The 14543-nt window shown below is 38.7% G+C and overlaps 3 protein-coding genes across 5 annotated transcripts; 1 reads left to right on the top strand and 2 right to left on the bottom strand.

Moving 5' to 3' along the window:
* Nucleotides 1–548: 548 nt before the first annotated feature.
* LOC137957260 (probable glutathione S-transferase) lies at nt 549–2009 on the bottom strand. 3 transcript variants are annotated; one of them, XM_068805013.1, is made up of 3 exons: nt 1862–2007; nt 1119–1594; nt 549–1027 (listed from the first exon to the last, which is right to left on the bottom strand). In XM_068805013.1, exons 2-3 carry the CDS (start codon nt 1428–1430, stop codon nt 629–631), a joined length of 711 nt encoding a protein of 236 aa, XP_068661114.1. In that variant the 5' UTR covers nt 1431–1594; nt 1862–2007; the 3' UTR covers nt 549–628. The 3 variants fall into 3 exon arrangements, with proteins under 3 accessions (XP_068661114.1, XP_068661115.1, XP_068661113.1); XM_068805014.1 differs by having other exon boundaries at nt 1152–2009; XM_068805012.1 differs by having other exon boundaries at nt 1119–2007.
* Nucleotides 2010–2099: 90 nt separating this feature from the next.
* LOC137955114 (pentatricopeptide repeat-containing protein At3g03580) lies at nt 2100–5977 on the bottom strand (the record flags this gene model as incomplete). The annotated part of the gene is given in 2 exon segments (XM_068801984.1): nt 2100–2178; nt 2868–5977. A coding segment is annotated over 1 exon segment (2640 nt), but the record flags the coding sequence as incomplete, so codon positions are not given.
* A 2245-nt stretch (nt 5978–8222) lies between these two features.
* LOC137955860 (OVARIAN TUMOR DOMAIN-containing deubiquitinating enzyme 1) lies at nt 8223–13567 on the top strand. The gene is made up of 9 exons (XM_068803038.1): nt 8223–8556; nt 11262–11327; nt 11586–11669; nt 11811–11933; nt 12218–12270; nt 12435–12484; nt 12572–12672; nt 12743–13016; nt 13232–13567. Exons 1-8 carry the CDS (start codon nt 8392–8394, stop codon nt 13001–13003), a joined length of 903 nt encoding a protein of 300 aa, XP_068659139.1. The 5' UTR covers nt 8223–8391; the 3' UTR covers nt 13004–13016; nt 13232–13567.
* Nucleotides 13568–14543: the final 976 nt, after the last annotated feature.

Below are 14543 nucleotides of genomic sequence, written 5' to 3' on the forward strand. Positions count from 1 at the left end.
TTTATTTTCACCGCGGAGGAAGAGAACACTGAACAGGGTAGTTGCATTTTTCGACAGAATTCAGTAAAGTAGAAATCTACCCTATTTTGATGAATTCCCGATATCTCTCTGGCTGGACTGGGAGCAAAGAATCCGGGTGCCCTCATTCACCAGGTTTTCTGGCCATTGCAGTCTGCTGTAGTCGAAAAATGAGACGAATGAAGGGCCTCTGGATTGGTAAAAATTATTATTCATTGCCGGCAAATAGACCTTATTTTTCTCTGTTTTTAATTCGTCTTAAAGAGAGAATAACATGGGCTGAAGGGAAGATATTATTATTCAAATCTTTTTGCGTTTTTTTGTTTCCTTCTCTGTTACTGTTTTTTATTTTTTACAAAATATTTTATTCGTGTTATCTACGTCCATTTGCAGCAATATAGCTCAGCCCTTCTCTCCTACCTGATTTCCTTTTCTTTTAAGAAGACTTTCGTTTTTAAGAGCTGTAATTTGACGTCGGCATCTTAATCCCTAGACAAGATCAAGAACACAACGAAAGATGCAACTCAATGTAAACACAAACATCAGCACACTGAATTAGTTCAACAAGGATCAGAGAAACAGGAAAAGAAGCTTTGATTGCTAATCAGCACTACACCCTCTTGGACGTGGTGATCTCTTCAACCGTAGCCACCGAAATCATCTGATGAAGCCCTTTGGCATACTCGAGCAGTTTATCAGCCGGGGGAATGGTCTCCTTCACTTCTGGTTGTTCTTCGAAATCTCGAAGCCATGAAAAGAAGCGCGGAAAAGCTTCAGCGTCGACGAGCTTGACCCCGACCACCTCTTCGAACACCCAGAGCCAAGACGAACCGCAGCCTATCACGATATCCAGAAACCCGATCTTCTCCCCGCCGAAAAACTTCCTTCCTTTGAAGAATCCCTGCGCAAGCTCCTCTTCCAGCATCTTCAGGTTGTGGTTTACTTGATCGAGGGCCGATTTCTGTTCTTCGCCCCTCAGCCGGAAGACTTCCCCGACGGCGGGACCCAGCTGCATCACCCACCGTTTTTCATGCATTTCAGATAAGTAATCAAATAAACATAGGGACCAAGGTTTTACTCTGAGGGGGGCGGAGACTGACCTTGTCATCAGCAAAATGGGACCAGAAGCGCACCTTGGCCCTCTCGTATGGATTAGCGGTCATGATAGGATCCTGCTTCCAGGTCTCATCAATGTACTCGAGTATCACGGTCGACTCAGCCACCGCATCTTCGCCATGGAGGAGGACAGGAACCTTCTTATAAACCGGGTTATGGAGTAGCAGCAAAGGGCTCTTGTTGCGCAGGTCTTCTTCCATGTACTCGAACTCAACGCCCTTGAGCTTCAGAGCGAGTTGGACTCGGTGAGTGTAGGAACTCGTCCATGCACCAATGAGCTTCACGCCTCCCGCCATGGCCGCTCGCTCTTCCTCAATCTGGCCCTCTGTTCTTATTTTTATAGGTAGTGATCAGAGAGGGAATCAGGAATAGCATGCATGTCGGACAAGGGCAACCTGCTGTTGATTCAGTGACCAGCGAAGTGTCACTGGCTAGTCGCTCCGGCACGTAAACTCCTCTCCTATTCATCGACAATGAAGGCCGTCAGCTTTCTGCGAGTCAACAATCTTTGCCGACAGCTTATTTGCAACATTAATCAAAATGATTCAATTGCTTCAACCAAAATTTGGAGAGAAGCTAGCGTTGCCCTGCCTCATCAACACGATTTGATAATTCAGCTTAAAAGGCCATCTTCTTTAATAATTGTCGTACACAGAGGATGGTGGAGAGTGGTAGTCCGTCCGCCAACATCATTTACTGACACTGATTAGACGGATTGATAATTTACCGGAGATTGGGGAACTCGTTGATTTCACTTTCAGAATGGCAGGCAGAGCACAGGGTCACAGCCTCGAAGGGGAATTTTTTTCTTTCTTTCGGTTTGTCTTTTCTGTCCGCAAGTTGGCTCAACAAGAATTTCATAGGCTGCAGAGGTGACAGAAACAGCGACAGTACTGCCTCTGCTTCTCTAGCAAAAGTAATAGTGATGACTGCATAGGCTCACGAAGCGCAAGTACCAAAATCGATGAAGGGAGATGAAGATTTTCCACATACGGCACGAAAAGGAGGACCAAATGGATCAATCCTGCCCTCTCTTCTTTGGGACTTCCGCCATCAAAGTTTCAGATAAAATCCTCGTCAGTAGAATGAATAAGACAAATCAACAACACAAGCATTACAGTTCACAGTTACCTAAGGTGAAATGCAATAGAGGTAACATCTTACACTTGAATGACAAGATCAGTAATTCGAATCTTAATTCTGAAAGTGGAGAATTGGGTCTGACGTTCAGGAAGTATATAATAAATAGGAGTCTTCAAAGAAACATTAGACCATTGGAAGATTCAGCAAGGCCGGGAAGTGCGCAAGGCTTGCTTAAGCTTCATAGTTTTTTGTGTGTATACATATGATAGCTTTTTCTTATAAGAATACGCATATCGAAACTTTTGTAAATTAAAGAATAAAGCAGGTTTGCATAATTTGACTCCAAATCGAATCCTTTTTGTTAGGCTGAATAGACTAAATCTATGACATCAAAACCAGATGAGAATTTAGATATATTATAGATACTAATCTCTTTAAAGTTTTGAATTGCAGCTTTAAGAGAGAGAATTACTCATGATTGTAGTTTGAACAACAACAAAAATTAAAATTAATCCACACGCACCCTAGTGTGCAAAATCTTGAAAGTCATGAAAAAAAGCATGAAATGGCACAAGGAGGTGCATCTTTTAGTGTCAGAGTTTAGTCCACCAGAATCTAACTGATTGAAGCACATAGATTCAGAACACTACCTCTGTCCAGTGATATTAAGGCTTCTGTGGGATCTCTCGTCTTCAGGTGTGCCTCGCTGATACCCCTTGCCAATGTGCAAAAGCTTTCAAATGTTAATGCTGTCCTCAATCGAGGAAGAGAGCAAACAAGTGTCTCAGCAAACTTCCATATTGTGGCTGGTCACCATGCATGGAAATGCAGACTGAATTGTTTGTGTTCTCTTCACCTTTAAGAGTGTGTTTCCTTCACTTCATTTAAAGATACACCAATCATGAATCTACAACCACGAGAGTTTCCAGCAACCCCTCCTAAAACACCTAGCTTCCCAGCTTTTCACTTGCCACTTGGATAGTAGCTAAAGAAACTTCATATATCTCCAGTACGGTTCAGATAATCCACTCTTCGATGCATCTATCTGAATTTCCTCAAAGACTAATTATCACCAATAATCTCTACAACTACATGACCCATTCTTAAACAGATGAAATGATTAGCATCTCTGACTAAAATCCCCACAAACTCGAAGGTTCTTCATTACCTTTAATGGAGTCCCTGCCTTTGTATTCAACAACCCAAAAGCTATTGCAAGCCTCTCACTGTGCCCACAAAGCATATGAATCTTGTCATCTTCCTCCACATCATGGAGAACAAATCTTCTATCGGCGATGTATCCTTCCTTTGCCATTAGTTCAGCTAGGTTTTGTAGTAAGTGGTAAAGCTGTGAAGATTGTCCCACCAAATGGTCCCCAGTGCCAAATACATACAGCTTGTTACTAATCTAGATCCAGCTATACCCTCGAACTTTTCTCAGACCTTGAGCTTTCATGGATTTTCGGATCTCCGTCACTTGATCCCACTTGCCCATAGCCGCCTTTAAATTTGAAATCAGGATGTAGTATCCTGTGTCATTGGAATCCAGCCAAGCTATTTGTTTGGACACCCGTTCAGCTATCTCATTTTCACCTTTCAATCGGCAGCCACTAAGAAGGGAACCCCATATAGGGGCATCAGGTTTGAAGGGCATTTTCTTGATAAAATTCTCTGCTTCTTCTAAATGCCCAGATCGAGAAAGGAGATCAACAATGCATGCATAATGTTCCATCACTGGCAAAATTTTATAATCTTTCTTCATTCTATCAAAGAATGTCAGACCTTCTTTGACCAAACCTGCATGACTACAAGCAAAAAGAACCGCTATAAATGCTACATGATCTGGTTTAATACCTGCTTCCTCCATCTCTGCAAAAAGTTCTAGTGCTTTTCTGCCATGACCACACATACCATAAACAGAAATTAAAGAAGTCCATGATACTACATCTTTCTCCTTCATCTGATAAAAAACGTGGACAGAACTTGCCAAATTGCCACATCTTGAATACATATCAATAAGGGAGTTTCCTACAGGGACTTCATGCTCCCAAGCATGTTTGAGAATATAACCATGGATCTCTTTCCCTAACCTTTTTGCTGCTAAAACTGAGCAAGCAGGCAATGCTCCTAACAAGGTAGCCATGTCAGGTAAGATACCTTCATCTTTCATTTGACTAAACATTTTTAATCCTAAACTACAGTTACCTGCGCGGACAGAACCTGCAATCATGGCATTCCAAGTCACTACGTCTCTAGATGTCATCGTCTCAAATTCCTCAAATGCAGCCTCTTCGCACCCACATATCATGTACATTGAGATAAGAGCATTACCAACAAGTACACTTGTATCCACACCCATTTTGATCACATTAGTATGAAGCTCTTTTCCAAAAATGAAATCTCCTAAGTCAGTACACATTGCCAAAAGGGTAACATAAGTAACAGAGTCAGGTCTTATGTCTGACCATATCATCATCTCAAAAGACTCTATAGCGTCATTGAAAGAACCTTGGTGAACATACCCACTGATTAAAGAATTCCATGAAACAGAATCTTTACAATGCATGTTTTTGAAAACTTCTTTTGATGCCTCTAAATTGCCACACATGGCATACATCGTTATTAGAATATTACTGGCAGTTGTGTCTATTTCATACCCATTTCGTATCATATATTCGTGAACCAACCTTCCCTGTTTAAAGTCCCTCATCTGACCACAGGCACGAAGAATAGCTGTAATTGTCAAAAGGTCCGGCTTAGATTGTATGATCATTGCTTGAAACAGTTTGATGGCCTCTTCGCAGTCACCAGAGTGAGTGAAGCCATAAATCATAGAATTCCAAGAGACATTATCTCTATGAATCATCCTATCAAAAAGTCGTTTAGCATCAGTTAAATAGTAAAATTTACAGTACATGGCAATAAGACCATTAGCCACGGTTGTATAATCTTCTACCCCAATCTTGATGGCAAGCCCATGAGTTATTTCACCTTCTCCAATAGCTACCAAATTTCCACAAGCAAGGAAAATACTGCCAACTGTAAAAGAATCGGGAACTGGTCCCTCTACTTTCATTCGGAAATAGAATTCTAAAGCCTTCTCTGGCTCTTCATTTGCAGAGAAGCCAGATATCACAGAGTTCCACGAAACCACGTCTCTTTTAGGAATTGAATCAAACACATTACGAGCACGATCCAAGCAACCCAATCTTGCATACATATCTATTAAAGCATTCCCAATGTACAAATCCGATCCGAAGCCCATTTCTACTACATGGTCATGAACAGTCCTACCCATTTCAACGTCAAGTAAGCCAGCACATGCATTTATAACTGAAGGGAAGGTAAATCTGTCTGGGCATAATTTCAGCTTTCGCATCTCCGAATAGAAAAATAGCGCTTCTTGGAATCTCCCATTCTGAGCATATGCTCTTATGACTGAATTCCATAGGAACACGTTATTCAAGTCCCACGCCTGATTGAAAACAGAGCGAAAGGCAGTGGTGTTTCCAAGCTCTCCGTATTTCTTTATGAGCTTACCGGAGAAAAAAACAGATTCTTGGAGACCTAAAGTAATGATTATTGAATGAAGCCGGGCGACTTCTTGAGGATCTTTTGTGTTTGATACAGCTTTTGAGATGGAAGGAGATAATATTTGCACTTTCGAGTGGAGAAAACTGCAAAGGTGGGCGGTTCTGACCAGCTGAGAAAGACTCAATTTGAACGATGTGAGGCATTTCAAGCGAAGAAGATCCAGATTTTACTAAATGAACTCTTCAATTATGGAACGTTCAAATCCGTGTTAGCACACGGAACCTTTGTCCTGTGTTTCTTCACTCTCTACACGAGGAGACTGAGAGGGATGGTAGACTCCCACGTATTCGCCTGAGGAGACGTTTGCTTATTAATGATTGTTTTAATCCATTTTCAAATGTAAATATTATATCATCTAATGTAAGTTAAAAAGATAGTAGTTATGTTTAGACTTATGTTAAAAATATTATATCTCCTATGAAAAACTTATGTTTAGACTTAATTTCTTGCACATGCTTTGACTCTAAAGTCTTCCACAAACTTTTCACACTTTTACATGTGATATAAACTATTGCTTGGTGCACTAAGGATCAAAGCACGACACAAATAATCATCTTTTCTCGTATTTGTTCTTAACAACCAATCTTGTTGGTTCATGGTCCTCTTGGCTACTGGTCGTTAGAGTACTCACAACTACATAGAACGACTCTAGAGTTATTAATCAATATTCTATTCATTTCTTCCACCTACTCAAAATTTTCCCATCAAATGCTTCGGGTTTTAGTGTTTTGTTCAGTGAATTTTTGGATTTCCCTATTTTAGAAGTCTAAATCTTTTTCGAAATCATTGGAAATAAAATATAATAAACTAAAAAAAACTTTGATAAACTCTTAAAAACGTTTTGAAAAGAAGAAACTGTTCTTATATTCCTGAGAAAAGTTTCAGTGTTCTTGAAAGAAAATAAGGGAATATTTTTTGTTTGATCAAAATTTGCGTCTGCTTAGTACTGTACACATCTAAGAAGGTAGAAAGGTCTATTTTATCTTGGGAAGCGATCGTCAGTATCAATGCACTATAAGAGACAAAAAATTTCTGAAGACAATGAATAAACGTCTCAGGCATAACAAAGGTATTATTTAATTATTTAATTATATTTTTGTCTGATTAGTGAAGCAGATCGACAAAAAGTACGCATCGGTACCAGATTTAATTTGGGTTTACTAAAGTTATGTGAGTTTACTATTCATAACCCTTTCTCCTTGTGTTATGGATGCCACACAGCTTATTGATATTTAAAGATGCAGCTTATTTAGGTTCTATTTGGTGTTCTGATTGCGTTTTTTTTCCTATTTAGCTCAGAAATTTCTCTCTGGTTGATGAAACTTACTACAATGGTTTTCAGATAAGGTGAGATCCTGTTCATATCCCATTGCGTTCTGATTCATTCATTTACATTAGAATCATCATTCAGGTCAGGAATTTACCAAACTTCATCGAGTGATTGAGGATCAATATGTGGCAAAGTGAACCTCGTGATTCTTAATCACTCTTCAGGGGTAGAACTTAGAAGGATTTCTGTTTTCTTATCAATGATTTTTAAACAAATGAATTCATCCGAGTTGACAATGGCTCAGACAAATTCTTGTCTGTCGGTTCTAAATCATATTTCTTATAAGTCAGTGAATTTCTTCTTTTCCTTCCTTTTGGAAACAACCCTATTCGTTGATCCCTAATTGAAAAGAAAAAAAAAAAGAATAGTAATCAATCATGCCTTGTTCAATAATCGATTTGCTTTTCTGTTTCTTATTCAGGTCGAAAGTGTCAGAAGCTCTGAAGCAGGAGGAACTTGATGCCACGTTGAACTCAGGGGAAGCGATACAAACCAAAGGCGTTGAAGAGCAGCATACCATCCAACGAACTGACACAAGAGTGTCGCTAACATGTCGAGTAGTGCTAAAAGTTCACAAAAATCTTTTCAAAATTTAGGTCAGTTGGTGCCGGAGTAGTATCTACAAGAACACAAATATTTCCTCATATTTGGTGCAGGAGTAGTTTGATCTTCTTCCCCGTTCAATAACCTGCACTTTGAAACGAAGCCAGAAATTGACTCTCCGACTAGTTGGTATATACTTTCCGGAAAACTGAGCTTATTAAGATTCCGATGAAATCTGCATTCCTTCTGCTTTGTTTGCTCTTGCTGGGGGTCTCTTCTCAGCTTGACTTTTTTTTTTTGCTCGAATATTTTTGACCTTGCGTTTCCCTCGTCAAATAACATTACCCCGGGCAAGTGGAATTTTTTTACTTTTTTTTTTTTTTTTCACTTTTCTTGTCATTGTTTTATTACCCCAATCCGTTACTCGAGTAAAGTAGAAAAGAGATTAATTGTGATATTTATATTCAGTTTGGTGGCGTTGGCCAATACAAAGAAATCAAGGACTGTTGAGTAATGATTATTGAAGTAGATCTTGCAAGTGGGAGGCTATGATCTTCTGATATCCGGGTTGATGTAACGGTCCTTCGGCCCCGGCGGAAAACGTCCGACTAACACGGAGTTCGGCCTGCCACTGTCGCGGGCATGAAAGACTCGACCTCGACAAAGGGAGAGAAGAAAGAAAACAGAGCGAAAGACAGGACGGAAGGATGCAGTCGGAGGAAGAGATGCACTCCTCTCCGGAGGTTATTGATGCCGTTTCTTCCAGCGCTGTCGTAGAGGATTGGGCGAGATTCAGAGACGATGATATCATGCAACAGCAGACCGCTATCAAAGCGGAAGAGGCTGAGAAAATGCCGTTTGTTGGCGATAAGGCAAGATTACTCTTTTGTAATGTTTCTGTTACCCTATTTTATCACTCATCCTCTTCTTTCCTTTTCTCCCCCTTTCTTAATTTCTCCCTTTTATTAACCCTAAGTCCTCGTGATTGCATCTCCATTTGATAGGGCAAACAGTTGATTGAAGTTTTCACCTATTTTGATTATTTGTCAACTTTTTGTTTCCCCTGCTCAGTGTTTGACTGGAGTTTTCCGCTGGATGTCAACTGACATGGCCCCTCTTTGACTGGCGTTTCATACACTCAGCAGTGTTCCTGAATTTTAGTTTGGATTGCTGCAAACCTTGTTTTTAATGTTGATCTACTGTTGAGCATTCGAACTTCGCAGTTTTCTTTTCTGCAGTTCTTGATGCTGTAGAACTCCTGAGATATTTACATAATGTAATTGGTGAGCACGCTTGTTTCAAAAAGGCTCTGAAACATATTGGTTGTAATCTAGTTCGAGAGGAAGCAAAACATTTTGTGGCAGTTTAGAGGGCGAGAACCTTAAGGAGTCTTTATCCATTTTATGCTTCATTTTGTGGCCTGTAGTCTTTGTTCCGAGGTTCTGAAATATGATGTCTCATTCTACTCTTACCAAGATACATCCTATTTAGTGCCTTCAAATAAAAAAGATAAAATCCTATTTAACTGCTATTATGATTCTGGTTTCTTGCCGAAAGCTGAGAATCTTCAAGATTCTCTGATATTGGTTAAACTTGAAATTGCCTTTTGCCAATAACACATTTCTGGTGTATATTCCTTGGTGAACATTGCAGATTACTACAGGGAGTTCGCGTTAATGAGTATTAAAAGGTTTAAACATTGCTGCTACATTGGATTATTGTTTTCCTGATTTCACTACTCTGACCATGTTAACTGTGAAAAGGTTATATATTGGTGCTTGTAGTGACAAAAATGGAGAGTAGGTTCAATGTGGGTAAAATAAAAACTCAGCCAAAAGAGTGTATGTGTATTTTGACGACTGTTACAGTGAAATCGCCTCATCAGAAGCTAGAATATAAGTTTTGGCATTTGACATGTCTAACATATTTTTCAACAATTAAGTAGAAAGTATGATGGTCTCTATTGGAGTTATGATACAATGTTTAATTGTTGAAACTTTGTATCGATCAACCGAAGTATAAATCAGGCCATCTTCCTTTGACATGTCTGTAATTAATGATACTTTATCAGAGGTTTCTAGCAATTTGGCTGATAGATTTTCAAGTTCATAAAAACCTTGTACTTCTGATGAAAATGTTTATGTTTTCTTTAACAGTAAACTTTATATGAAGCATTTTCTCATGAACATGATTTTTTAGTTGAAACAAGATTTTATTAGACTCATGAAATGTTTTTGCCATCATTATGGTGACTTGATGCCTATTATATTGTTTTGTACAATCTTTTGGCTAGTATGTGTTTTAAGCAAAAAATTTCTAGATAGTTTCTTCCTTTCTATATATGGGTTCCCATGACAATTTTTGCCCCCAAAGTGCAATTAGGTCGTGCGGAAATCTGTTCTACTAAAATGAGAAGGGTAATCTCGTAAACTTAAACAAACTGCCAGAGGTGTCTCATTCATGGGAAATGTGAGGTCACGAATCCCAATTATTTGTAGCCTCAGTCTGGGGATTAAGTTGTTTAATGTAGATGTAGAATGAATGAAAAGGAAGCACCAGGTATTGCCTCTCATCCAGTTTGCTGTTTGTCCCTTTTGTAGCTTTCAGAATCCAGTTTTTGGTTCTTTTCTGCTTATGTAATTTCTCACATCAGCATAAGATTTTTCTATTGGTCTCGAGAGAGAAACAAATAAATGATAAAAAGATGAACAAAGAAAGAGAACAAAAAATGTTGTGCTCTATGCAATGTTTAGCCTTTTCCATTTCTCAAGATACTTCAAATTCTTAATCCTGAGGCCACATTTTAGTGAAGCACTTTTGGCATCTATGCTGTAAAAGTATTGTGTTTTGTGGGTTTGGTGCAGATGCGATGCATTAGTTTTTGCTCAAACTAAACCATGCAAAACAAAGAAGTTGCCACTATTTCTTTGATGTGGAGATCTTGAATGCTAAAGCTAATTCAATAATATAAGACTCTTTTACATAAAGACTTACAACAGTTTAGAAACTCTCATTTTACCAAGGGTGGTTGATACAAGTCCAGTAAAGCCAAGTGGCTGAGACAGATTAAATATTGGTTAGACACTTAATGAAGCCTTATTATGGTCTGGATGTGTTTGGCATGAGTTATACATATACGATATAATTTTAGTATGACTTTAACTTTAGCAGTGGCAGGTGACTGTTACCATTCTGTGGAGTTTTTTAATAGGCCAGTGCAGATTGGTTGGACTTGTTATTTATTGTTCTTGATTATTATGTTATGTGATATCTGACATTTTAAATCTCTCTTTATCATCATCATCAAAGCCTTCTCCACCTATATAGGACTACTTTTCCTAAATTTCTATCTGTAATGTGCTTGGTCCATCCTTAGCTTGTACTGAACCTTTTAAATCCACAGGGAGAAATCCGACTTACGTGATGATGAGATTATAAATGATGATCATTATCACGCTTCTTCTTGTGCATCATTGTGTTTTTTCTGTTGCAAATTGGCTTCTGCCGGTTGAATGAGAGACTTGTTACATGCAGTAGAAACACTGATATTTCTGCTCCAACACCTTTAACACTACAGGAACCTTTGTCTGCATTAGCTGCTGAGTACCACTTGGGCAGCCCTATTTTGCTGGAAAAGATTAAGGTTTGTTGCACTCTTTGGGTTTTTATTCTTAATATTAGCAATACCATGTATTTGCCATTGGCTTGCCTATTAATTGGCAATTTGTAATTGGAAAAATTGTCTATATCAGAATTGAACCATGGGAAGATCTCTGTACTTATGAGTGACTTGGTTGCTAACCTGGTTTTAGTGTGTTTGAGAATGTGAACATTATTGGAGCTACTTTATTGGGAATACGATCCTGAATTCAGGTTTTTTACCCTAGCTTTCAATATGCAGATTCTTGAGGAAAGCTATGCTGCCATTAGGAGAACACGGGGGGATGGGAATTGCTTCTTTCGATCCTTCATGTTTGCATACCTGGTACTTTCCTTTGTCTAACCCTCTTGCACTCTTCTGCTTTCTATAATTTTTGCTTCTTTCTACCCTCCACATACAAATTGGGGGGATGTGAATACAGTGGTATACTATGTAGCTAATAAAAGACTGAGATTCCGGAATTAGGAGCACATTCTGGAATCACAAGATGGAGCAGAGGTTGCACGTGTTCGAGCATGCGTTGAACAGTGTAAGAAAACGCTTCAGAGCCTGGGATATGCTGATTTTACTTTTGAGGATTTCTTCCTGGTGAGTTGAGTAAAGTTGCTAAGTAAAACTTGCATGTTAACCTTTGCTGGCACCTGTTCTTGGATGTAAAAATTTACTTGCCTTTAAAGAAATTAATTTTACCTTTGAAACTCTTACAAATTCATTTGTTTTGAGTTGCAGTTTTTACCTTATGAAAGGGTAACTGTTAATGTTCTAATTGACTTGTTTTCTTTTGCTTCTTTCTTTATGTGCTAAAGGATTATAACCATTCAAATTTACATAAATGTTCTTTTTCTTCTAATTCCCTTTGGGTAAATGTACAGATATTTCTTGAGCAACTGGACAGTGTCATTCAAGGACATGAAGACTCCATAAGGTTCGATACTTGCTCACGTGATTTTTGTGCCGTATGGATTGTCTGCAAAAAATCCATCAACCAAATTTGATGATAGAATTTCGCAAAGTTAATACCAAATAAAAAATTGAAGACACGAGTTTGTATCAAATTGAGCCAAGAAAAAGTTCTTCTTTGTTGTCCAGTGATGAAGTGCTGCTGATTAGGAGCCGTGATAGATCAGTCTCTGACTATGGTGAGGGTCAGACTTGCCATGTTAAAGAAATTAATGCTATCTGTCTCTTCTTTCTTTATGCTGTAATTGATTGAACTTTTTGTGCAGTTGTCATGTTCTTCAGATTTGTCACCTCTGGTGAAATACGAAAACGTGCTGAGTTTTTTGAACCATTCATTTTAGGATTGAGCAATGGAACAGTTGATCAGGTGTGTATGCTGCACTATCTCCTCTTTACATTGACAATCGGTTATTGATTGGAATTCTTTTGATTCACAGTTCTGTAAAACATCGGTAGAGCCCATGGGTGAAGAGAGTGATCATGTGCATATCATTGCTTTGACTGATGCACTAGGGGTGCCAATCCGTGTGGTTTACCTTGACCGGAGTTCATGTGATAATGGAAATGTAAATGTGAATCATCATGACTTCATCCCATCCTACATTGGTGATCCTGAAAAGACTGTTTCAAGCACTGTGAAGCCCTTGATCAGTTTGCTTTATCGTCCAGGACACTATGACATTCTCTACGCCAAGTGATGTTAAGTTCGAAGTAAGAATTGCAAGTTTATTTTGTTATAGTTATCTCATGCTTTAGTTTCCACTAAGAACTCAGAGATGCATGCTTAAACATCCATTATAGTCAAACACTTTTTGGGTTTAAATATTTGATGCTTTTTATTTTTTTAACTTTTAGAACACTTGGCGATATGCTTGGTTTTAATCTCATGTGTTTTAAGTTTATACATGCGTCCTTTTGTTTTACAGAATGACAATGGAAAGACGGAGCAATGAAAGTCTCAGCTGTGTAACTTGTTCCAACAAATATCCATTTCAAAACGCTGACAACCCAGATTGTAATGAAAAACAGTTTGAAAGATAGTTTTTAGTTTAAATGAATATATAGTGTCATGGCAAGCACAAGGAGTCTGATCGTGTAGTGACCAGAAACAACTTTGATCAGCATGGATATTGTAATGGTGAATTGGATACTGCCTGGCTTCAACCTTGACCTGTATTGATCCAGGTCAGAGCTTGACAATGCTAGGAAAAAGTCCTTGGGCTAATCCTGATTTCAAAATGTGAATTTAGGGTTTTTTTATCTATCCGTGCCCAGGAAAGCTGAACGAATTAGGGAAGTTTATCTGTTTTTCGTTAATAATCTTAGTCAAGAGTGAAATGATTTGTTTTGTTTCACGAAAAAGAGTTTATACTTAGCGTGAAGGGGTCAGCTTAGGACTTGGATTATACTCTTATCAGTTCAGTGTTTGGACAATTGGGTGACCAGGGAGGGGGTGGAGTAATTATTCCAGGCATGTACGAGTGCCGAATCCCACTTTTTCCTTTTAATTGAACTCCAGGAAAAGATCTTCCGAGGAAGGTATTTGGGTGAATCTTGGCCTCTAAAATGCTTTAGATGGCTGAACTATGTAAGCTGAAAATATGGGATTTTTATTCAAATTCATTCAGTTATTAAAAAGCTGATTTCCCTATGTTTACACACAACATTGGTGCATTTCTTTGGAAAATTTTGTATTTAGTTACTCTGAGAGAGATATGTATGCGAAAATCGTTCAGCTACACAATCATAGTAGTACTTGACTGTTTGGCCGCAGACTCCGTCTGATACGAGTTTCCAAGGCTCTGTACCTATCTGAATTTGACTCTAATTTGCGTCACGGAAACTAAGATTCGTGAACAGACACTTAATTTCGTGCGCTTGTCCTCGCACTAGGAAACATTCCATGGGTGCGACAAATTTTGTTTTTGGTTTTCAACTACAAGGATGTATATGAAATTTGGCTGAGAGCACGAACTACTCTCCAACATTAGCTACCACTCCAGGCAAAAGCCAAATATTTCCAACATCATTCATTCCAACACTTCAGTTTGGAGTAATTTCTTCTATTGAGGCACATTTTTCTAATGACTCATTTCCCCCTAAAGATGTACTTTCTTCTACTGTAATGGAAGTTTCCAACAAGGAGGTATGTGTAAATAAGAACTGTCAATGCAAAAGATCAATCTCACATGCTTCCCACCCAAGCGAATTACTGACTTGATCTGATACATTAGGATC

Source organism: Aristolochia californica, unplaced genomic scaffold, assembly GCF_029961685.1.
Source record: "Aristolochia californica isolate CCGP_79_NKW_82.1479 unplaced genomic scaffold, dmAriCali1.0.hap1 SCAF_2, whole genome shotgun sequence".
Taxonomy (NCBI): domain Eukaryota; kingdom Viridiplantae; phylum Streptophyta; class Magnoliopsida; order Piperales; family Aristolochiaceae; genus Aristolochia; species Aristolochia californica.